The 26231-nt window shown below is 39.5% G+C and overlaps 1 protein-coding gene across 20 annotated transcripts in view; it reads left to right on the forward strand.

Annotated features, from left to right (window-relative positions):
* The first annotated feature begins 6624 nt into the window (after positions 1-6624).
* TCF7L2 (transcription factor 7 like 2) overlaps positions 6625-26231 on the forward strand; it is a 207019-nt gene continuing 187412 nt past the window's right edge. For all 20 annotated transcript variants that reach the window (XM_024193491.3, XM_024193492.3, XM_024193497.3 and 17 more), the window contains exons 1-3: positions 6625-6886; positions 7178-7244; positions 7477-7601. In XM_024193491.3, coding sequence (XP_024049259.1) covers positions 6698-6886; positions 7178-7244; positions 7477-7601 — 381 coding nt within the window. In that variant the 5' untranslated portion in view covers positions 6625-6697. The remainder of the gene's footprint in view (positions 6887-7177; positions 7245-7476; positions 7602-26231) is intronic.

Here is a 26231-nt window from a genome sequence, read left to right on the forward strand (position 1 = left end):
TGTGTGGGGGTGTGTGTGTGTGTGTGTGGGGGGGGTTTACATTCAGCCCTCTTCTTGCAGGACATGCTATACTCTTTCACTTCATGCCCTAAATCAGGGGTCGGCAACCTTTCAGAAGTGGTGTGCCGAGTCTTCATTTATTCACTCTAATTTAAGGTTTCGCGTGCCAGTAATACGTTTTAACGTTTTTAGAAGGTCTCTTTCTATAAGTCTATAATATATAACTAAACTATTGTTGTGTGTAAAGTAAATAAGGATTTTAAAATGTTTAAGAAGCTTCATTTAAAATTAAATTAAAATGCAGAGCCCCCCGGACCGGTGGCCAGGACCCGGGCAGCGTGAGTGCCACTGAAAATCAGCTCGCGTGCCGACTTCGGCACGCGTGCCATAGGTTGCCTACCCCTGCCCTAAATCAAAACTAGTGTTGCTGCACTCTGCTAAACAGCTACCTCATCCATTCTTATTATTTATATTATGATCGCACCAACTGAGATGGGGGAATCCATTGTACTATGCACTATAAAACATGTTGTGTTTGAGTGATTAGTGATTATTCTTAGTTATTACGTGTACTGTAGGGGGATGTCGGAGGTCCAATTATGGCCCATTGTGCTAGGTGCTGTACAAAAGAGAACCAAAAGATGGGCCCTTCCCCAAAGAGCCGACTATTTAAGTATAGACAAGAGACAACAGATGGATACAGACAGACAGTGGAATGCAAGGAAACAATGAGACAATATTGGTCAGTATTACAGGCAGTGGTCTCAGCTCACCAGCTGCTTAACTGTTGTCATATATGTATGTATATATTTATTACATAGCAATTGTCATACTACATCAGACCAGTATTTGGTTAGTTATTTCTGTCTGGGATTTATATATGTGTGTGTATTTACATGTATGAATGTATCTACGCACAAGTTCTTTGGGATTCCTGCAGAAGTAAACATATGCAATTGCTATTTGAGTTCATTTGGTTGGAAAATGTAGACATATAAGTATACACACAATTAATTTAACCAAGCATCATTATTATAAATGAACATGGATATTTTGTCAGTCTCTAAGGTGCCGTAAGGACTCCTCGTTTTTGCTGACACAGACTAACACGGCTACCACTCTGAAACATGGATATTACTGTTTTTCCCTCATTTTCTTTCTTTTTCCTTTCGCATTTAGAAACATTAGGCCAATTCTACAGTGATGGCTGAAAGACTGTATCCACAGTGTTGCACAAATAAATCAAACTAAAGCCGACCAATTCTTGTAGACTGGCATTAGGGTAAGTATACCTTAAGAAAGTTCTTATTCAGACTTGGCTTCAGGCAATAAAACGTCATAGATGTATAACTCTGGTGAGTGAAATTTCTAGGGAGCAAATTAGGCTAAAAACATCTTCTAGAGACAGCTAGAAAGGAATCAGACACCACCCGAAAATAAGGCAAGTTATTCAGTAAATGTTTCATTTATTGGGATTCTTCCATTACTATTAGGGTTAAAAGACATGCTGTCAATAAAAATGGTACAGTTATGGAAGATTCTGTGTTTCAGGAACCTATTTCTTGTCACACACACACACCTATAATACTTGATATCACCTCATGATAATGTGTGATTACACTCTGCATGCATATTCCTACCCATTAAGCATTTTATTGTTAGGTAAAATTATCTCTGTCAAAAACAAGATGCATAGCAATATTTTAGGCACTAAAAATGGAATAATGTTTCTACTGCTCCATAGACATGACTTGTGAAACGGAACATGGATTTAAAGAAGTTAGTTCCCATAGCAGTAAGTAAAAGGTCTCTGGGTGTCTTATTTCCGAGCGTCTCTCTGACAAGCGGTGAAGTAAAGCATATACCTGGAGATTAAACCACCATCAGGCTAGCCCCCACAAAAGATAAAGCAAACAGCAAATCTCACTGTGGAACCATAACTTCGGCTTTTGGCATTTCCCCATTTTATAGCTTCTTCACACTGCCTCATCTTTGTTTTTCTTTTTGTCAGTGCTCTGATTACATAGAACAGCCAGGGCCTCTATCCTTTGGCTCTGTAGCTTTGTCTATCCTAGAAAAAATTCCCACCATTGCTAATGTTGATGCAGCTCCATCTGCGGCAACAATGTTGGAAGCATAGACTCCAGGTAGCCACCATTGTTTGTAAGTTTCATCAACACCTGCTCAATGTAGAAAAACCGTATGGCAGTGCAAACAGAGTTAGTGGTCTAAGATCACCTTTGAAACACCCAAAGTTCCTCAAACCATAGATTAAAATCTTAGCATGGTCAACTCAAGCCCTTCAATGTTTCTGAGATAGATAAGCAGAGTTCTATGCTTGCAAGTCTACAGTGTAGGGACTTTTGGAGAAGACCTTAGAGACAGAGGTCCTGTCCCACATATGTAGCAGGTACACTACTCGGTCCAAATGGTGGTTAGTGGACCATATTTCTCTATTAGAGACATAGCCTCTGGGGGGGACGTTAAAGATTCCAAATAATTTTTCATACAACTAGGGGTTTACCCTGCTAGCCTGGGCCAAACTTTCCCTTCTCCTCTCTGTTGTGAAATGTGGATTGGGTGGCACCCGTAGGTGCTGGAACTAGGGGTGGGGTGGTGCTGCCGCACCCCCTGACTTGAAGTGGTTTCCATCACATACAGGGGTTACAGTTTGGTTCAATGACTCTCAGCACCCCCACTATAAAAATTGCTCCAGCACCCCTGTTGGCACCCCCACTCTGCTTTTCAGCAGTGCTGTTTCTGGTGCATTGTGGAATCCTTTGGGTTGAAAGGCATTCTGTGAATGTAAAGGGTGACCTTACTCACCGTAAACGATACAAATTCCCTAATCTGACCTTGTCCCACTTGTTTCACAAAGCAAGCCCAACATATGGTGTACTGTGCCAAGGCTGAGACCTATGATGGTCTAGACAGTCACTTGTGCTCCCGGATCTACACCATAGGACAACTTTGCCAGGATAACTGATGTCTATGGAAGGCCAAACTCTTAGCACCTGCCTTTGACACACCACCTGTTGCTTCAAAATTGGGTATCAAAACAATAAATCATATGTTTCACACAATGGATTAGCTTGACTTTTTTTTTCTGAATATTATATTACTTTGGCTGTTGCAAGTTACACATTTTTTATCCAGGGTACCCTCAATAGCTAACAGGTGCTATTGACCCTTTGAGAGCTCATTCCACCAAAGGCATTTGTATATTTGGAACTATTAAAATTGGAAACCAGGAAATAAATGAGATATGATGCATATGCTCCTATGAGTAACTTTATTAAATAATGACATTCTAATGAATAACAACACTGTGACTTGCTGCTCTTTTTTTAAATGTAGCGGTTTGAAAGGATAAGCATGGGTCAATTAGAAAAATGCACAAGGCTAATAACTAAAGCCCCAATCCTGTAATGAACTCTACATGAGCAAACCCCTGTACTTGCACAGTTTTTGACCTCATTGCGGTTCTGTGCCCAGCCATGTGGGTGTAGTGGGGAATATATTCCAGGATCGGGACCTAACTCTTGCATCAGGAGCCGCTAGGGCCAACCTTTGCACCTGGGTTCCCAGTGCAGGATCAGGGCCTAACAAGATCTTACAACCGCTTACGGATGTCAGTAGTGTTACTTACATGAGTAATCCACGAGTAACATTATTTCACATGCATAACTGTTTACAGAATCAGGTCCTTCATTTGTTAGCTCCCTGGGGCAGAGAATCTCCTTCTATATCTAGTAGAAAACCAACCACATTTTTGATGCTAAACAAGTAATGGCACTAATTACAGTGCAAAATTGTTAGGGAAGCATTGCTAAAAATCTATACCAGAACATAAAAATCCCTTCAAAAAAAGTTATTTTTTGTTCAATCAGATCCAATTATAACACATGGTCCTATAAAGTAAGTAAGAGTTCAGCATGTTTGGTATTTCTAATCTCATATCACACCAGAGTTTAAAATAATTAAAAAATCAAAAGGCAAACAAAATTGAGTATATTTGTTACTGTGTCACTCTGCAAGTAAACAGCTTGCAAAATGTAGCCATTACATAGCCAGGGATAATTGGGAAGTGTGTGTCCAACCATAGCTATTTTGCAAAATGTCTAAAAGTAAAAGCAAGTTAGTCAAAAGACCAGAAGAAAAAGAAACTGTTAAATCCATTTGTACATTGATTTAACAGTGAAGTATTTCATTCTTCATGTTTTTACTTGGTGTCTTGAAATAATCCCTTTTCTGTCTCCATACTCCCACTTAGACATTGTTCACAGACTTATTTATTTATGAAGTCTGAAGGTTAGTCCCTACCTGCTGAGACTAATTAGCCCTGTTCTTTGTGTCCTATGCAATCCTGTCTGATTAAATGTACACATTTGTTTTACTTCTTTTCATGCTTCCTTTCACTCTATTTCTGCTTTACTGATTAATATTAAAGTTGTAAGTTGCAGTGATTTTTTTATTTCTATTTTGTCTGCATCTTTCCCTTTAGTATGCAAATTTCTATGTGAACTTTTTAATGCCTGAGAATTTGTGTTAGCCTTGTCGATCTCTGTGTTATTATTTTTATTATTCTTTTTAGAGAAGACAGTTTAGCTGAAATCCCCAAACTCTCTAAATATTGCATGACAAATTGACTTTGTTTTGGAAACCCTACGTGCTGAATGGCCCTTAGACGGAGCAGCAGGTTAGATTTCTTGGGGAATGTTTGGATTATTTAGTACAGCCTGTCCCCTGGCTTTCTAACACCATTTCCATTAGGCAATTTACTAATTCCCATTGAATTTACTGTCTCTCTGCCCCCCTCCCTCCTTTGTTCCTTGTCCACGTTAAAGTTTCCCATTGACTCGTCCATTGTTATAATTTGTCACTGCTAGAAGATCAATTTGTTTTCCTTCTCTCTTCAGCACATTATATTCGGGTACCAGATGTCATTTCTTGCATCTGCATTATTCCGCTCCCCATTTTGTGGCTGTGTCGAGCCTGCTCTCTGGGTAGTGACTTAAAAAAACAACAACTGCTGCCTCAAATCCTTGAACTGAATACCCTTTCGTTATGTCTTGAGCGGTCAATTACTCCCCGCCCCCCCCTCCCCAATAATCTACATTTGGTAACTCATTTGCTGGCTGGTTTTGGGGACCATTCAGCTGGTCCTATTTATTCCAGTGGCTATGTCACTTTCAGTTTAATTTTCCTGTTGTGATGCTTACAAAGCCAACACAAAAAACTTTTCACCTCTCAAGTCCCAGAGTCCTGGATCTCCCTCCTCTCTTGATAATTAACGTATCAATCACATTCCTTTTCCTCCACTTTTTTTCCCCATTAAAGGTAAAAATAATCATATGCCTTACGCCAAAAATTCTTTTGGCGATATCTGCTCACTGAAGAGTTATCTTGCACATTTTAATCCAGTAGGACTATAATAATAATAATACATGCAAGAAGAAAACGCTGGGTAAGAAAAGGGGTTTATTTCATGATTATTTTAGTTTCTTACCTACAACGATTGGCAATAAAAAAAAAACTTAAAGGGGTTAAAAAAAAAAAAAACAAAAAAAAAAACAACCCCTAAGCAAAAAACCTAACCACGCACAATAAAAATAATGTCACAGAAAATCTCTGAGAAATTGCACTTTTCCCCATGCATACAAATGTATATAGTTAATCATCTCTGCTCCATAAAAGTTACTGCTTTGCAAACAGCAGACACAAGGGCAGGCATCTTTTCCTAACTCCTATATATATTTTTTTCCCCTTCTTGTGCAAATGTACTCCTGAAGTAGAGTGCAATTTTCTCCTCTCCCCCTTTGCATGTGTTTTGTTTTTCTTTGGGTCATTCCCTTACATTCCCTCCTCCCCCTTCATTGTCTCCCTTCAATCCAGTCCCTTTTTTCCCCCTAACACTCACTAAACTCTCTCTGGCTCTTGCCAAAAAGGATCATTGTTAGTTCTCCACTTCCCCCACCCTCCTCCTCCTCCTCTCTCTCCCCCCTCGCTCATTCCCCAACCCTGTTTAGTTATGCACACGTCACCGGGGGAGCCCCCGCCCCCTCCTGCATCTCATTAAGTGCCTAGTGTGTTTCTCTCTCCCTGTCAATAATCCCGGATCCCAGACTTCTCCGTTCCTCCGGATTTCGATCCCCCTTTTTCTATCTGTCAATCAGCGCCGCCTTTGAACTGAAAAGCTCTCAGTCTAACTTCAACTCACTCAAACCCGAGCGGCACGGGCTCCCTATATCTGCGGCGTCTCCCCCCCTCTCCAGCTGACTTCTTCTTTGGTTTGTTTGTATTTTTTTTTTTAAAAACAATTCTCCCCTCCCCCCCCGTCTATTTTTTTTTTTAATTATTATTATTCTCACATTGGGTGTGGGGTTGGTGCGCCCTTGGCACGCTGATCAGCTCCCTGGAAGGAAGGAAGGAAGGAAGAGAGAGAGAGGGGTGAAAAAATCCAGAAGAAGAAGAAACCCAAAGTCACTGGTGCAAAGAGGAAAGGAAAGACATTTCCCTCCCCTCCTCCTCCTTCTTTTTCCCCTCCCCAGGAGGAAACAGAGAAGGAGAAGAAGAAGAAAACCCTTCACCTTGGACTTTTTTTTCCCCCGGTGCAAACTTTTTTCCTTTCTTTCCCCCCCCCTCCCCCCTTTCCCTTGTTGCAAAATTGCTGCTGGTGGGGTGAGCCGGCAGGAAAATGCCGCAGCTGAACGGCGGTGGAGGAGACGACTTGGGGGCCAACGATGAACTGATCTCTTTCAAAGACGAAGGGGAGCAGGAGGAGAAGATCTCCGACAACTCCTCGGCAGAGCGGGATTTAGCGGATGTCAAGTCCTCCCTGGTCAATGAATCAGAAACGAATCAAAACAGCTCCTCAGACTCGGAGGTAAGGAGGGGAACCCCCCCCCCCAAAATCCTCCCCCCCCTTTGGCTTTGGGGGCAGGCAGAGGTGGGGGGCAGAGGGGAGTTGCGCTTTGCAACTGTGTTTAGGGGGCTAATCCTCAGTCACAACTTGGGGAGGGGGGGGTGTTGTAATGTTGCTACAATGTTTGACTTTAAGTTTCCTCCATTGCACAAACTTGTAACTCTGTTTCTCTCTCTCTTTCCCCCCCCTCTCCACCTTTTTTGTGTCTCCCCCCCCCCCAATCTTCCCTTTCTGCCCCCTCCTCCCCCCCAGGCGGAGAGGCGGCCTCCGCCTAGGTCCGAAACTTTCAGAGATAAATCGAGGGAAAGTTTAGAAGAAGGTGAGTACCACGAACCCCCCACCCCGCCCCCAAAGCGAGGAGCCCCCCCAGCTCTGCGGGAAGACCTGCCGAGGGAAGCCCAGTGCGGCCCCAGCGGCGCGTTGCTGCACAACTTTGCCTGGGGGTGGAGGGGGGAGAGACACTTTCTAAACAAAGTTTTTTCCCCCTCTCTCTTTTTTTTTAATCCCCCCTTTTCACCCCTTCTCTCTCTCTTTCTGCCCCGCCATGTTAGCTGCGAAAAGGCAAGATGGAGGGTTGTTTAAGGGCCCACCATACCCTGGTTATCCTTTTATAATGATCCCCGACCTGACCAGCCCGTACCTCCCCAATGGATCGCTCTCTCCGACTGCAAGAACAGTAAGTGGCGCATCTACATCTCTCTATTTTAAACGATCGTTCACTGCTAGGATTGTACATTTCCTTCCCCTTCTCCCCCCCCCCCCCCCCCCCTAAGCCCCCCCCTTCTCCCCCCCCCCCCCCCCGTCCCCCTAGTCAGAAACTTTCCAAACTTTCATGGCTTTTGCAGAATGGGATTTGTTTACACTTCGCCATATTTTTTTTTCTTCCCCTTTTTCTTTTTTACTTTCAGTTTTGCGTGGAGGTCTTTTCACCTCTCATATTCTCCCTTCTTTCAAAAAATTATAAATCCCAGGCTGTGTTTTGGTTTCTTTTCTCATCAGCTGAATCTCAAATCTGATTTCTACAAAACTCTTTATTTGCCCTGGTGAATGATCTGTTTTCTTCTGCCCTCTTCAGTGGCGTCTTGGTCTCTTCCCCCTCCCTTTTTTTTTAACCTCCCCCTTAACCCTTTCCTTGCTGCAGAAGGTCTCTCAGTTACTGATGTACTGTATTAGGAGTCACCAAGTTATATAGTTTCTCTCTTATCCTGTTTTGTAAAGACTAGAACTTTTTTTTTTTTTTAAATTCCATTGCAAGTTGTCTGGCCTTTTCACTTTGGTTCAGCAATTTCTCTCTCTTTCTCTGTGTGTTTATGGCAAGTTCTTTTACACTTTTTTGGGGAACGGGAAGGTTATTGACATTTAATTGCAAACTCACATGCTTGATTAGTTTAAACTGAACGAACCTTGATCAGGGAGATGACTCCATCTCTTGAACGCTCACAGAAAAAGCCCATCCTTACCCGGAGCTAAACACACAGCTCTTATTTTGCAAGGGGAGAAAGACCTGAAGGAGTTCTTTCTTTATTTGTGTGTGGCTAAGCTGAGTCCTGAAAGGAGTTCGAGCAGAGCACAGACCAGGACTGATACAATAAACAGAAACGGCCTTTTAAAAAATGAATACATTAAACAAACCCCCCACTTGGAAGTGCATTCTAGAAATAATAATCTTGCTGAAAATATGTGTGTGTGTGTGTGTGTGTGTGGATGAAGGGCCAGATTTTCTGGATAAAAGAGAGAGTCTGTATGGAGGAGGAGGGAAGTAATTGTAGTTCAGATAGTGGGGTTCAATTAAACTTTGGGGTGTGATGGGGGTAGGTTTGTCTCTTGCTGCTGTTTCTCCTTTGGTGCTTTGTAGTATCACTAACTGTGCTGTATATCCCTATGTAACACACATCAAGACTAATTTTTTTTAAAGGAGGGTTTTTTAATTATGAATGGTAAACCCATGGGGAGTACAAAATGCTAAGAAGTGTTTGTTTACACTTGCCCAGGGTTGTCATTTTGCATTCTTTAGGTGCTTTTAAATCTGAAGGGTCCCCCACCATCACCATGTATCTGTTTACACATTTTTTTGTAACATGAGAGAGCAATTTGAAATAACAGATCTACTGTTCAGTAGATGTTGAATCTGTGCTAATGGATTAAGTCTTGGACGATTCCAGTTTATCAGATCTACAAGTGTTTCAAAGCGTTAAAATATTAAACATCAGGTCAGGCTTGTTTTCACTCAGTAAAGTGGCAGTAGCAACCTAGATTAGTAAATATAGAGGGATCGAAATATGAAAAAAATATTTTTCTAGTTTTGCATGTATTTAAAGATGTGGTAGTATTTTACTTATTTTATTATGGTTATTATCTTGTAAGGCTGCTTTTCAAGCGCCATGATTTCTCAGACTGTGGAAGAGGGTGACTGCAGTTTGTAATTTTAATGATTGGGGAGGGGAAAAGCATGGGCTGAATGCATTATATTTTGCTTCAGATATGGTTATGTATGTATTTTGTGTGTGCATGGCTTTTTTTAAAAAAAATTAAAATTCTGTAAGCGTTAGGTTCAAGATCTCAGAGTATTCCCCCAAAATTACTTTGTTCCAAATAGTTTTATATTGCAGTTTTTTAAAAACCTTAACATGCTTTCAGTTTTCCAAGAATAGTTAGCTTAATTGAGGTATCACATTTGTTTTTTGTTTTCTGATTTTTTTTCAAAAATATTTTTGTTACAACAGACATAATTCCTGATTACATTTATTTGCCACCTTCTTTTTTCTCGTTAGAACCTAAAGATATGGATCATTTAGTAGTTACCTTTAATGGAAATATTCCTCCCCTTCTCCCTACATTTAAAAAAGGCCTTCATAAGAATGTTCTATTTGTATGAATTAAAGGTATTGTATAAAAGATTACATGTTATTTTATTGTTGACATAGCAGGTGGCCTTGTCGTGTGTTATCAGATGGATTCTAAAAGGGATATTTCCACTCTCAGTAGGCAATTTTATTATTTGCACATCAGGAACCACAAACCTTTTCATATCTTCACCTTTTTTCTTTCACATTCTGTATGTCTCCGTGTTTGCTTACCACTTAATTATGGACTGAAAAAATTAAAGTTATTCATTTAGGCCTGAAAGCAGAATAATTTAAAGATTAAGCAGGATAGATGTTGTCTGACATACTGTATGTTCTAGGTGTATTCTTGACATCTACTAAACCAGCTTTGAATCCCAAACCAGCTAGATTTTAGTTTTAAATGCAGGTTGGAAATGTATAGAAAATTCTGCATAGTTATTATTTAATACATAAAAAATACATCTTGTGTAGACTTCGAATACCCTATCCTTTAAATTTTCAGAGAGTATAAGGTAAAAAGGTGATGTAGTTGTGTAGCATATATTTTTTTCTTTTTTGTTGCTGCTGTTGTGGTTTGTTCGTTAATTTTGGTTTAGCAGAATTGTTGTTAATTTTAAATGTATCTGCAGCTGTCTGTTGTTCAAAAGCAAACTCCTGAGAACACTGATTTCTTCTTTTCTGTTTTAAGAACGTAAAGAATTATGAAGTATCATTAAATCTGCTTATGATGAATAATACATTATCTCAAGAATAATGCTTTAATTGTTGAAGACTCCATAAAGCTTGATAGTAATAATTTTATTTTAAAATGACAAAGATTTTTCTGTATAATGTTAATTTTGTCTTTGATAGAGTAATGTTGGATGGCTTTTAAGAATACAGATATGCATTAAGGAGAGATCTAGTCAAATAGAAATGTAGTAATGTTTCTGAGAATCTCTGTCTCGCATATACTTGAAGAGGGACTGAGGTAGCTGGCTATTAGGAATAATAAAGGAAATAGTTTTCATTTCAAAGTTTAAAAACAGAGAAGTTGTATTTAATTTGAAACCTGCATTTAGTGTTTTAGTTCATGTTTTCAACCAGCAAATAGAAATATTTTGTTAAGAATATTTACCAGCAGATTTTTCATATTTTTATCAGTGCTGTTGCATCTTCCTTTGCCCTAAATTGTTTGCTTTCCAAGTGAGAGATTTGTTACTAGATTGCACATAAGGCAGCATCTTGTGTTTATTTCTGAATTTTAAATGCTTGGAACAGCAAAATATGAGAGCAGCCCATTCAGTAAGGTTTTACCTTCAGTAAAGGAAACTTTAAAAATAAATAAATAACAGACTTGAAAAATGGATGTTTTCCTTTATCTACTGAATCAAACATAATCCTTTCTAATACAAAAGAGGTAGACGCTGAAGTGTGAAGGGTTAATGGTGGTCCTTTTTTCCCCCCTTGAATTGTTTTGACAACACTTTTCAAAGTGTGACATTCCAAGCCCCCTGCAATACAATGTAATATTACTGTAATTACACAGGTCATTACATTTTAAATAGAGAACAATAAAATGCTTATCGGTACAGAAAAAGAACAGGTGTTCTTGCCCTTCTTTTGGTATTTATGCTAATTGTTTTTCATCTCCTTCAGAAATATTTATGGCTAGGCATGTTAAGATTTCAGTTTCGATATGATAGTATTAATTCTGTACTAATCTTAATGGTTGAGGTTTAATGTCTGCAATATGGATTATGGTATTAACATCCACCAACTAGTTTAATAATGTAGATATAGCTTAATATGTCACCACTTTAGTGCTCTATGATACTTAGCATTCAGTGATGTGTATTATTCACTTTTTTTTTTTTTTAAATGGACATGTTTTTAATAAAGTTTCTGGAATTGTGTAGAAACATGCTATTATATAAGAATTGATGGTCCTGTGGTATAAATTGGTTGGAACGTACAATATGAAACTTCTGAATGCTTAAGTAGGTAGATTGTTAATTCTGCAGCAGAGTGAATCAGTGTTGGTGGGATACAATGGTAAATAGTCTGGATTCTGTTAATTTTTTTCCATAAAGAATCTGAATGTCCCTGATATAATTTCATTTTAGAGAAAATGCACCATTGGTTGGTCAGCCAGCTTCTCTCTGAAGGGGCTATGAAAAATAGTTATAGCAAAGTTTCATGTTTCTGGGAGCTTGCAAAACAATATAATACAGTACTGTTACTTGAGTGTACAGGATAATTGCAGTACTGCACTTCATTAAAAATAATATTTGCTTTGGAAATTGAACATTTTAATAGGTGCACCAGTGGCTGATCTGTACTTGAAAAATTACAGTAGATGTCTTTCCAGGGTTTGAATGTATTCATACATTAACTGGTGTTGGGTTTTTTTTCTATTCTTTTCTCTCTTTTTGATTTTGCTTTTTGTTTTCTTCAAACACAAAAATATATGTAGGTTAATCAGTTAAAAAATATGGTGCAGCTTTCACTGAAGATTGTAAACCCGAGTTCAGGGAAAAAAGTGTTTTACATTTGTCAGATTTTCATGACTGGGTTTCAAAATCAGATTAAAAATGCCTTGTAGAGAAAGGACAGCTGCAGATTTTTGGGGTGGACATGAGTTTCTATGCCATGACTAAAACTCTGAGGACCTTTCCCCAGCTGTCTGGGAGTTATGTGGAAGTTGGATTATTGGCAGTTAAGCATGAGACAACCTGGATTTAGCAAATGCTCTCCTACACAGGAAGTAGATGACATTATAGTGGGGGAAGGGAGGAGATTCTTGTGCAGACAGAAGCAGGCAAGAAATAATATGCTTCTTCCCACCATCTCCTCGCCCCTCCCAACTTCAAAACAAGTGCTTGCTTATATATAAAATGTATTTGCAATATATATATAATATTGTTTGTGTGTGTGTGTGTGTGTGTGTGTGTGCATTTCCCCCCCCCATGGTTTGTACGTGAATAGGATATTATCCCCCCTACACTGTAACTGTTGTGAGAACTTTTGTTTCGTGGTGGTGTTTGTAGGATTAGAGAGAAGTTTAGAGGTGTGTGTTTCTTTAGGTATTAAATTACTGTAAATATGCAAGTAAGCCTTAAACTTGGGTTCATAATTGGGCAGGTTTGTGAAGGAAATGGTTAATTTTACAACCAAAGGCAAACTTGCACCTCGACAGGTCTGCTGAAAGAAATGTGCCACAGTCATTTGCTGGCAAGCAGCACAGGGTCATAAATCCACAGGGTTTATTTACAGCCTATAACACTTATGAATGTTAAGATATTTGACGCCACGCTGGCCTTATAATATCCAAGGTCCACAGACACTGGCAGTGGGTCAAATTTCTTTCACTAATTATAAGCAATGAGAGATTGGGGGTGGGGGTGGAAATCATGAAAACCCCAAAAAGCTAAGAATATTGCACTCCTCCTCCTAACTGCAGGTTTGTGTTTTTGCTTTTTACGTAGGATATAGTTAAGTTTATAATTAACACTTGGAGTGCAGAAAAATTCGAGAGCAATTCTAAACAATGCGGACAGCCAAATTAAAAAAAAAAAAAAAAGTTACTACAGCTTGCATCCTTTATGAACACACTGACAGTATTGTGTAGTGTATCTAGATACCAACCCAACAAAATATTTCCCAGAATACTTAAAGAAACTTGATACCTGGAACTGCCCTTTAATTTATTGATGTACCACTGAGCTGGAAAAAGAAAAATCACATGCCAGGATTAATGCACAAGTTAAATGCATCTTGGAAATGTGTATTATTAGCCTGATTTTTTTTAAAGGTGTTTGGATAGGACTTCGGTAAAAAGCTACATTGTGTGAAAACACACACAGAGTACAGCAGTTAACATCGTCAGCTTCGAAACAATAGTTGGATGAAAAAGATTTTATGTGCTTCAAGAAGGAAAAATCTGAGTTTGCAGGGAAGAAAGTGTCGGGGGTGGGGGGCACTGGAAGTAGTGTTTGGGAGAAGAAAACGGTATCTGAGGAAGTGTAGAGAATCCAGAGGCCAGGGGAGGGTTATTAGATGACTAAGAAAGAATGCTAAAGTGCAGAGAGAAATGTTACAGACTTGAAAAAACGTATTTGGGTAAATGACTGAAGGGGAAATTGGGGAGCTAGGGATTGATTCTTAAGTGTCAAGAAAGTCTTGGGGGACAGGGAAAAACATTTTCTTCACACAGTAAAGCTTGTTGTTCACGGCTCACTCTTGATTAAACATGCTTTCCTGGAGGGGGCAGTTAAAATTTAAGTGCTTCTCTCTTGCCTGTATGTTGTGTGTGTTTTAAACCAGACAACATGATTAATAATCTGTGCCTAGGTATTAATCTAGTTTTAATTTCTCTAGCAGTTTCTTGATTTCAGCATCCCCATAGATTACTGTCACTTCCAGATCACAGATACCAGGGGACAAGCTGGGAGAGTGGGGGAGAAAAAGACTAAGAAATCGACTCTTGTTCTCCATATGGGTTTCGTCTACAAATCATGTAAATCCTGACTCTTATTAAAAAAAAAAAAAAAAAAAAAAAGGGGGAGGAAAAAAAAAAAAAAAAAAAAAAGGAGGGGGGCGGGGCTGTCATTGTACTTTCCACAAATAAATGTACATGCAGTTTAGTTGAAGGCTTTATGCATTTTCCCAGTCAATGGAATGCTGTAACTTATTAGCCTCTGGGGATAAATATGAATCCCTTAACACCACATTACAAAGATGGTGTGGTAGTACCTTTTTAACAGGTTATCAACAGTGATGTTTTTTCATTTCCCAGGATACTTCACCCCTCCCTCCTCATCTAATTCCATGCTGGCAATTCCATCCATTCTAGTTTATTCTTTTGTTTTAGGCAGGCTAAAGCCTTGACCCTTATTCTTCTTGGGGTCATACACAGGCAACCGGTTGGGCCAGTGCTGAATGAGTTAAGTTGCTAGCTAAAGTTTGGCTTCATGAAAATAAATTTGAGGCCTGGTAGGCATTAGCAGGGCACAGCACATTTACAGAGCTTAATTAGTACGAACTGTAATTGTTCATGGGCTGCCAGAAGGAGTAATGTTCAGGAAAAGTGGAGTCGTTCTTTTGCAGTCTTCAGTTTTAAAACGATAAATCACTTGCATATTTGTGCAGTGATTCAAATGGAGCTGAGACCTCTCCATCTCAACATGTGGTAAATTGTAAAGTCAATGAATTGCAGATGTAGGGGACAGCCAGATTCTCGAAGAAAATGCAGAATGAATGGGCAAGAGTAACACTGTAAATATGGACTGAGGGGATAACTGGGTTTCGGCTTGCTGTGCCAATTATGATGCACTAAAAACATCAGTAATTTTGTTCTAATCAATTTAAAGTTTCCTTAAACTAAATACAGGGGTACTGCGTGACTTCACTAGAGGTGTTTTAGTAATACTGAATAACAATGGGATTCCTGTGGAAACACACATGACAGCCAGATTAATTCCAATTAATTCATTATGAGTAGTGTTAGAGTTGTTCCTAAATGAATTAGTAATGATTGGACACTTTAAAATGACGCTGCAGCCACTTTTTAATGAGAGATGTTGTGGTAGAGAATGTCTTTGCATTCTAGTTGGGAGTATGCTGGGAAAGCTGTAGTGAGTTCTGCATTTCTTATCCACCCAGAAGTCCCATCAACTTCAGTGGGACTTCCTGGCTTCAGGAGCAATGTAGCATGAAACCCATAATCTGTACAGTACAGTTCATGCTGAACAGCTTTCTGATACAGAAAACACGTATCCCTCTTTCAGTTATTAATGGAAGACTGTCTTACCTCTGCCTGATCCAGAGACCACTGAGATCAGTGAAAAGTCTCCCATTGATTTCAACAGGCTTTGGATCATGCCCTGTATGTCCTGACCTGACTTCAAAGTTTTGCAAAAAGCTGTAAAAGGATATTTTTTTTCAAACGAATGACCCTTCCTATAGTGTCTGGTCACTGATTTTTAATATTTTAGATTCCTACAGGTATTTTATAAATAAATAAAACAACTATAGGGGCGTGATTCTGCAATAATGGTACATTGAAACCCATGGCCCTCACCCCATGGAAGGCTCCCAGTGATTGCAGGGCCTGCTTTGAGGCCACCTTGTCAGTCAATACTGCCTTTCCGGTGTGAGTAGGTGGATTTGTATGGAAGTTGTAAAAGTTAATGATTGTTCTCTGACTCACAAGCTGCTGGTTTTAGTTTGAGGGGAAAAAAAATTAATGACAGTAAATGATGGAAATTATAGGAGACAAGTAGGCCTTGGTGTGAGGAAAAATATATTTGCGTTGTTAAAATGTTTTTGCTTCTTGCTGAAAGAAGCGCAAGGACAGGAGATCTGAGGATAGTTTCTCTTTGTTGTCAGATGCTTAGGGTGCTGAATTCTTTCAGGCATATGGTCAGACATTTAAATCAAATTCTTAGATGCCTGTCCATGTGGATGTTAAAGATCCCATGGCAATTTTTTTTTTTTTTTTTTTTTTGAAATGGGTAGGAGATAATCCTTATGTCTTGGCGAACAGTTTCCTCTGCTCAGTAAAACAGATGATTTTAATGCCCAAGGCTCTGTGGGAAGTACTGTTGAATGCATAATGGCTGCCATGTTTGACTACACAGTCTCTGCTTTACCAGTGTCTAACTTAGTGCTTTGTAAAGCTCTCTAGAGTGCCTAGGGTGTGAAAGGTGCTATAAAAACCAAAATCCTGGTCTGTCTTTTAGTTCCACTCCGGTCGGTGCTGCAGTTGAACTTCCAAAAAGAGAGGGCTCCTCAGAAAAATACCAAATTGAAAATACTGCAGAGTACAATGTTTTGGCATGTGTGAATTTTAGAAACAAACAGTAGAAACAAAACACCTCCAACTTTGAAGAGATGCTTCACAGCCACAAAAGAAAGGGTCCAGCACCCATGTGAGTCATCAGCTCCCCAGTTTATATCAGATCAGTTGTTCCAGGATATGGCCATGTCTATGCTAGGGACAAGTAACTAAATTCGTTTTAAAATCCTGTCTAGTTGAACTGGTGCAAACTCCTAATGAAGTTGTTCTTGAACTAGTTTAACCCTGCTTAAATTGGTTTAGCTTGGGTCGATAACTTATATAGATAAGCAAGGGTTAAACTGGTTTAAGAGCATCTACATTACAGGCTTGCTTTGGTTGAATTAGTATTGGTGTGGATAGGGCAATGGGTTTCAAACTTTTTGTATTGGTGACCCCTTTCACACAGCAGGCCTCTGAATGTAATCCCCCCCCCCTTATAAATTAAACCCTGGGGGGGGGGAATATAATGGGGGGTCATGACTGTCAGCCCCACAGAGCTGACCGCTCGGGACCCCCATGTAACCACCTTGTGACCCCCTGAGGGGTCACGACCCCCAGTTTGAGAACCAACGGGGTAGGGTTTATGTGCAGCATTACATATAGATAGCTGCATTGGTGAGTTCCCAGACTCAACAAAGGACTACTGAAAGGTTGTGGGTGGTTTGTATGTTTAAATATTTACTGGTATAAAGAATCCCATGAGAAGATGTAACCTTGAACGAACATATCAGAAGAATAAGATGGTAGCCAGACTGGCTACCTTTTGGTTTGCTTTGAGAAGTAGAGGAGAGATTCTTTTCTCCATGTGTGTCTTTGTCTAAAGGTATGAATTATTGTTCCATGTCTGGATGCCAAGTTGTTGTGTGTGTTTTTTTGTTTTTATTTTAAACTGAGCATTTTAGTTTACTTCTCCCCTTTGCCCAAGCCCTCCCCGTATTTCCCCCCAAAATAAAACGAAGAGTTTTTTTGTATCTATACAAGAAACAGAGGGGTGTTAAATAGAGAAGTCATGTTTTTTATGGGAGTTAGCCAAGCACATAACTTTTGTAGTAGCCAAAAATACAATTGTATAAAGAAAAATACATTGCCCCATAAAGGATATTTATCTGCATAAGGACAAAATATCTTCATAATCCATAGACCATCAAAGATGGGATGCCTAATTTATTTATTCATTTTTGGGGAGTATATTTTGCCTTGACATCAACTGTTGCTTACTTGTGGCAGTTAACTGTACTTTGTGTTTAACTTCAACTCATTTTTTAAAAATGTGAATGTCTATGAAAACTAAACCAAAAGTGGAATTGGATGAATGAAAATGGAATTTGGAATAGTTACAGCTTTGTTAATATATTTGTAATGTGATTATCTGCCTGGTTACATGTGCATGTCTGTGTTTATGTGTGATATATATTATTCTAGTATGTATACTTTGTTATCAGGTGTCTATCCAATTTTAATTGACAATATAAGATTCCTGTGGTTACCCTGTGCACAGATTGCTTTGGGGCTCTACAGGGTTTGTGGGAAGAAAAGATTCGACAAGTTTCCATTAAGCTCTGAATCGGGCAATTGGAAAAGAGGAGAATGAAATGAGCTGAAAAGAGGAACAACTTGTTAATGTTGCATTCTGTGCTTGGAACGAGAAACCTCTTTTAGACAAGAGTGGTTCTCAGGCCAAGAATTTCAAACTCAGAGAGAAACCTGTCCAGAACACAAAAGTTGTTTGAACGGGGTGCAGAATTGTCACAGTAATTAGAGCAATCTCCGTTTACTGAGTGGCAGCTTTTATAAAGGACAGGGGATAAAGGGTTCAAATTCATCTTTCTCTCTGTGATTCACTTTTGATGAACTGCTTCTGTGTATGTGAAGGAGTGTGTGCGTGTGTGGCCACATTTTCGACTACTCATCATTAAATTGTCCTTGTTTTATATGAACCCAAGAGTTGATTTGTTTTTTTCCTCTAGTGACAATTCCAGGCTTTATGCTTTATCTTGCATTGGAATTCTAATTGGACTGATATACTGTACTAGGGTGATACTAACTGAAATTTGTCTCTGCTTTAGGAACAAACATATTTCTTAGTCAATATGCATCATTTTATACCCAGTGCTGCAATTTCTGACTCTTGCAAACAGTCCCATTAACTTGAATAGGACTGCTTGCTTGCAGGAGCAAGGACTGTTTGCACCAGTGGTGGGGCTAGTCCCTTAAAGTTTTTCATCTAGTCAGTCTGGAGTTATGGAAGTCAGTCTGGAGTTTTGCTATTGATCTCATTGGGAGAAGGATCTGGCCCATAGGCTGCATGAGGTTGGGTCTTGGGAATAAGTCAAATAATTTGTTACAGATTGTTTTTTAATTTTGTTGTTTGTATTCTGGTAGTACCGAGGCCTCAATCTGGGTTCCGTTGTGTCAGGCACTATACAGACACACGTGGAGAATGGATAGCTTATTCAGCAATGTGAATGTTAGTAACAGGAAGAAAAGATTAAGAGTCAGTGGGAGTTAAGTTAGGCCTGCCCCTAAGAATTAGATTGACCTAGATTAGGGCTGTGAAAAATTTCACACCCGTAGCTGGGTTGACCTAATCCCCACTGTAAATGCACCTAGGCCGGTGGAAGAATTCTTCCTTCCATGGAAATCTTCTATTGACCTACCTACTGCCTCTCAGAGAGGTGGCTTAATTGCATTTATGTGGGAAAAACCCTTCTGTTGATGTAGGAAGTGTCTATGCTTATGGCTGTAGCTGCTGTATTGTTGGCATACCCTAAGTTGCTTAGTGACTTTTGAAAATTTTACCTTAAATGCATAAATTATACAGATGTGTCCCTGTTCGCATTTTATTTGTTGTTACTGCTTTAGCCTGAGCGTCAGCAGAGCCTTTTTTAAAATCATGTAGGGATCTGTCATTGTAGTTTGTAATCTTTCCAGGGTAGAGACCTTTTTCTAATTATTTATGTGATACCGCTTTTGGGTGCTGTATAACTTAAATAACTCAGTCTTGCCCCCTTCTTCCATCATTGTCCCCAAATACACAGGTGAACCTATACACACAAAAAAAACCTTTGCCCGATCTCTTGCTCTGTAACCCTGTTCCCCCAACTTGAAATTTCACCTCCAGGAGAGGGGGAGTGGAGACTAGCCAGGCAGGGTGGGAATGGGGTGGGCACACATTTTCCTTTCCCCCTTCCAGCTCTGCAGAGATTCCCAGGAAGAGATAATACAGCCTTTTCCACAGAGCATTTTTTTGGAGCGGTGGGAGATCTGGGGGCATCCACAAGGAAGTTGGGGGACAAAGGGGCCAATCTTGCCTCTCTTACTTTCGGGGAGGGATAGCTCAGTGGTTTGAGCATTGGCCTGCTAAACCCAGGGTTGTGAGTTCAATCCTTGAGGGGGCCATTTAGGGAACTGGGGTAAAAAAATCTGTCTGGGGATTGGTCCTGCTTTGAGCAGGGGGTTGGACTAGATGAACTCCTGAGGTCCCTTCCAACCCTGATATTCTATGATTCTAATGGGATTTCTCATGTGAGATAAAGTCAGTGGATTATTCACATGAATAAGGGGTTGGGCTGCTAAAGTATTTGATTACTACATTCCAGGACCTACATCAGATCAGGACCTAGGTACACCTTCAAGTAGAGGAGAGTAGAATACTTGTAACTAAGTCCAGAATTTTTTGACATAAGACACGTGTCACATTTCATTGGAAACCGGAAAATACGCCAATTACCCCGAAAAGAAACTGACTAATGTATATACAGGGGTTTTATTAAGCAAAATCTGGCATTTTCCATTGGAAATGGTCCAGGGTCTACCTAAAAACTGGTCCCATTTCTTAGCAAAATCAGATTTGTTATTTTGAGCAAAGGCAGCATTTTTGCACCAAAAAGTTGTGAAAACTTGTTCATGTGCAAGTTCTCAGTGTGAAAACAGCTGCTCTGTCCAGCCTGTGAAAGGATAGTGCCGGGATTTCTGAATGCAGTTCCTCTCAAAGCAGATGCTTTTTTTCTTCACTTTTGTAGCACTCTGCTTGTCTATGCCTTTGGTAATATGAATCTAGAGATTTTAACATTTCCAAGGTAAAGTACGCACAAGGGGAATTTCCTTTGGAATTTCATGCAGGGAATAGGTGATCCTGGTAATTGTGCTCATTTGTTCACTCATTGTCATGACCTGTATAAGTAATTATACATTCTGCTACATAAGATCTATAATATAATTTAGTCTAAAACATGTGCTACCCCCTAAGGCAGTTAAGATGTGCCTGCCAGCCTGAAAGTCCTCAATATGCATGGGTCCAATTATCAAAAACATGGCATTTATTTAGATATACCTGTTGCAATTTACTGGCCTCTATTAATGCTGCTTTCCTGCACCCAATCCCTTGTGTTTTATAATCTGATAATTTCTCTGTAATGGATGGCTTCTTCAGTTACATATGTACTGTAGTAATTCTGCATCCCGCAGGGTAACTTGATATATCATATTTGGTTACTGAATAGCCTTCCCTTTACTTTGGATTACTATGGTCATTTTAAACCTAGTAACAAATAATAATATGTGCATCTGCAATCAATGCCATGGCTCCATTTAGATATGGAAGGAGGAAGCGGATGTCTTCTCTTCATAAACTGCTTGAGAGGTGGTCCTATAGTTTGTGACGACAGCAGAAAGCTTTTATTTGATTTTTTTTTTTTTTTTTTTTTTTTTACAGTTCTTCATTCAGTTGCAAAGCATGTTACACAGTCTGTAAAAGCAGCCATTGGTTGCAATTCACGTGGTGATTCAGTGCGACAGAGCCCCTACTACATCAACTGGCATCAACTAGCGTGATCAGTATTGTTTCACAGTCTTGCTTTTCTGCCTGTTTTGGGGATGTTTTTTTTTAATGTGTGGCAGTAAGTAGTTTTAAGGTGAATAAGATGCTTCTCTTCAGGGGAGTTCATCTCACATGTAGGGTCCTAATCCTGCAAAGACTCACACATGTGTTTAACTTTACTCACCTGAATACTCAGTGGGATTGTGAGCATAAGTGTTAGCAGGATCAGGGCCTAAGTATGTAATCGTGGGGGTAAGGAGGATGGGGGGGGGACAAGGACCAGAGGGTATACAAAAGAGATGTTGCGAACAAGTGGCAAATGTTTGTCATCTTAACTTCCTGCCTTCCTGCAATCATGTTAAAATACAGTCCTATCTGAAGAACAGCACTGTAAAAATGAAACCTTATTACATGACATGTCTGTTCTTTGTGTGCCATTCAGCATCTGCTAACTGGGGTAACTTAGAGCCAGATTTTTAAAGGTTTCACGGAGTTGAAGAACAGAAAAGACCATCAAATCTAGTCTGACCCTCCTGTATGTCACAGGCCATTAAATTTCACCCAGATACCCCTATATTAAGCCAAAAGATATTTGTTTAGACCAAAACATTTCAGTCCTCAGGAAATGAAAATACCACAGGCAGAGAACAGGAGAGACCAATACTTGAGTCCCCTGCAGCGGCCCTGATTTCAAGGGGAATTAGGAGCCCAGGTGCTTTTGAAAATCCCACTAGGTGCCTGTCTCCATCTTCGGGTGCCTAAATACCTTGTAAAATCTATTTTTACTGCTACTTGCTCCAGTAACACTCCAGTGAATTGGATTCTGTTTCTTCTTTGTCAGTTAGATGAATTGTTTGTTAAATTTCAATTACAGGGTGTGTCAGTTACACCTGTACAAACCCACAGGCATAATTAAGGGCATAGTCTGGGGTTGCACAGGTCTAACTGAGGCCAAAATTTGGATTTCAGGGTCTTCTATTACTGGGTGTGAGGGAGTGAGTGTGAGAAGGAAAGAATCCAGCTTGATTTTTAGATCCCAGGTTAAAATTGCATGGCAGACAGTTGGGGAAGGAGGAAAAGAGGAAATTCATTTTAAGTACATTTGAAGTGGAAACAGAAAAGAAATAAACATTAGATAACTCTTCCACGTGCTTTTTTTTTTTTTTTTTTTTTTTTTTGCAGAGTCACTCTTCAGAGTAAACCACACAGAAATAGTGTTAAAAATTTGTGGCTTGATTGTCTCAGTGTTCTGGTTTAATTATGACTCATTTTTGTATGAACCTAAAGTGTTGGAATAGACCGGCAGTTTATTCTGACCTAAACAGAAGTCAGTGTCATGAACACCAGATTTAAACTGAGTAAACACGATGAGAATTTGGCCATCAACTGTTTTCATGGAAATCAATAGCACAACTCCCATTGGTTCCGGTGGGGACAAAATCAAGTCCTTTGGCTCCTAGCTAAGGCATTTTTCCATTGCCTCAAATCAAAAGGGACTTATATACAAGGAATGGGATTCAGGCTAATGGAAAAATATGTGGTTAAGTAGGCTTGGTGTGTGTCCTGGTGTCTGGTGCTACCTCAGAAGTGAAACTTCTATTGAACAAGACAGATGTGTGTGTAACAAACCCCTCCCTCTTACATTATGGGTATAAAAGCACACCATAAAAGGCAAGAAAATTCAAATCTGAACCTCAGAACTTTACTTTGATTCTGTTGTGCTGATTGTATAGCATCATCTAGTTTACGTAACTTCATTCATGTATGTATTGCAGTGGTCATACTCATTTTAGGGGTAACTCCATGAAAGTCCAAAGGAATTACATTTGGGTGAATTTATTTAAAAAAATAATTAATTGCCAATCTTCCAAGTCATCATTTGGTCTCCATACACTCTCTTAAACCCCCCTTTCTTGGTGTCATCTTCTGTTGTTGTGCTAGGCTGTAAGCTGTTTAGGTCAGAGACATCGTATTTACCTGTTACGTAAAATGTCTGTGACATCTGAAGTGTGAAGAGCTATATTTAAAAAAATAAATACCTGGTCAAATTATTCTTTGCAAACAAACTATCAGATTAGTTTAGTCTGTTCAGCCCCTCCTCCTCCTCCTCCTCCGTGTTCAGGAACGAATTTTGATGGTTACGAATGGATACAGTATTTGCTGAATACTTCATGCAACAAAATTTCAGCCTGTGGGTTGTTTGCTAACAATTTGCTCTTCTTTGTGATAAGTGATTGCTCTCCTAAATAGCACGGTATTGGTCAGGTGACTGAAACTTTTTAAACAAAAGAATAATGAATAGTGACCCCTCTTGTTTTTGCACAGATACGCTTGTTTGCATGTGAATATGGGTATTCACATGAAGAACAACCATCCTCCAAACATTTGCTTGAAATCCATCTGCCTAAATGCTAATAAACAGTGAATGATAAAGGTTGGAGCATTCTTCAATCCAGCAATCATTAGGAATTGAAAAAATATTCATTTTTTTCAACCACCCTCAATATTTGATTAGCTCTCGTAATTTGGTGCACTATGGGCATATTTCTCCACTGAGTGTTTTAAGAACTATACTAGCCACCAAAAACAGAGCTCCCCGAAGATAGTAGGGACATGTTGGAAAGCAGAAATGTTTAATAGCACTTTTAAACAGAATTGATTGCCACAGTAAATTGCAAACTGTTGGGATGGTTTTGTTTCTAGCACATGCAGTTGGCTGAGTAAATTACTATATTGTTTCCTAATCAGACAGTAGTCTTTTCCTGTGTATCTCCCACTATAGCCAATGGCAAGTTTGTGGGAGAAAGGGCTGCATTATGCTACAACAGGGGTTGGCAACCTTTCAGAAGTGGTGTGCCGAGTCTTCATTTATTCACTCTAATTTAAAGTTTCGCGTGCCGGTAATACATTTTAACATTTTTAGATGGTCTCTTTCTCTAAGTCTATAATATATAACTAAACTATTGTTGTATGTAAAGTAAATAAGATTTTAAAAATGTTTAAGAAGCTTCATTTAAAATTAAATTAAAATGCAGAGCCCCCCGGACTGGTGGCCAGGACCCGGGCAGTGTGAGAGCCACTGAAAATCAGCTCACGTGCCGCCTTCGCACACGTGCCATAGGTTGCCTACCCCTGTGCTGCAACCTGGAGGTCCTGTCTATACTGGGATTTATTATTATTTATTTATTACTTAACACTAATACACTGGTGCAGTACACCCACACTGAGACTGGGCTTGCCACACCATGTTTTACACTGATAAATTAATGTAAATCCCACTGGTTTCACTCCCCATTTTGCACTGGTGCAGTGTGTATATATTAGGTGTTTGAAGTATAGCCATATCAATATTACACACGTGCACATTTCTTGAATATAGCAATCCATAGTTAATATTTTTAGATGGCTACTGTCATGCTTGGTAAACCTTCCCAAAATCCTGATTAGGCCCCAGTCACACAAACAAGCAGTTAAATAACTATGCATGTGAGAAGTCTGGTTGATTTTCAGTGGGGATGCTTGAGTGGGCGAGGTGATCAGTGCATGGAACACCATCTTCTGTGGCCACGCCTCCATGCTAGCGAATACCAGTTCAGGATCAGGACCGAGAGGGTGTGATGCAGCTGTGTTTTAGTAGTGCTGAACTGTTTGAATGCTGTAGAAAAATCCAGAGTTTAGGCCCTAGTAGGTGGCGGGGAAGGAGGTAGGAATTTGGAATTAAGTGCAAAAATTATATATTAAAATGGGGAAAAATATTTTAAGACCTTTACAACATGAAGGGATTCTGCCAACTCAAATTTGGCCTAAAATTTACTCCTCCCCCCCCCCCAAAAAAATAAAAGAGAAGGGAAAATTTTCCAAAAAAGGTTTTTTTTTTTTTAAAGTTGCCATGGAAATAGATGACTTTAAACGAACAACCCTCCCATTGCAGTATTTGTGACCTCAATCTTGTGGCACTGAGAACCTGAAAGGGGAGTTGAATTTAAACTGAAGTGAAGCTGATTTTTATTGAGTTTGCTGGAAAATGAAGCAAAAGGCAAACATCATAAATGGTGACAAGCATATTATATTTAAAAATATTTTCCGTTTTAATAGTCTGGCTCACAATTCTTCAAGGTGATTTTTAGATTTTTCACATTAAACCTCCTTAAAGGTGCTTCAGTAAATGTTTTGCAAATTTTGTTAACGCAAAAATTAAAATAAAGTCCTTGTATGTCAAAACTCACTGTAGACCCCAAGGGTTCACCAGCGTGGATCCTATCAGGTGCTTGAGGTTCTGATGCAAGGGCTGGAAGAGGTTTAATGGGAAACCCCAACACTGATTTTCACAGTGGAACTGGTGACAGAAGACACTGATGCAATTCAGTGCCTGAATAATCATTTTATTATGGCTTGCTAAGGTACTTTTGGGGAACTTGTCTGCCTCTGCTTAGATTCTCTGCTAAAGCGGAACCCCCTTTTATAGACAACACTCAGTGGTTTCCACTGAACCACCTGGCACTAAACAGGCCATTTGAAGATAGTTCTTTAAGGAGGGTGGAGTGCATTACAAAGCACAGTGCTCAGAAATTTAAAACCATTAATATTCTTCCATGAACAGGTAGCATTGTTCTCTCAGCTATTGTTTGCTAAGGCTTGATGCCCATGTGGGCAAACAGAGACTTTTGTTAGATACACAAAACCAGAATGTTTTCAGTATTGATTCCGTCTGAATCCCTGATATGTTAGAGTGTAGTCCCACAAAGCCAAATGTCCTCCAGCTGTAATTTAGCTTTATCATCAAAGGGTGACAATAATAAGGTGGAATTTTTTTAAAAGATT

This window comes from Terrapene carolina, unplaced genomic scaffold (assembly GCF_002925995.2).
Source record: "Terrapene carolina triunguis isolate 2854851 unplaced genomic scaffold, T_m_triunguis-2.0 Scaffold95, whole genome shotgun sequence".
NCBI lineage: Eukaryota > Metazoa > Chordata > Testudines > Emydidae > Terrapene > Terrapene triunguis.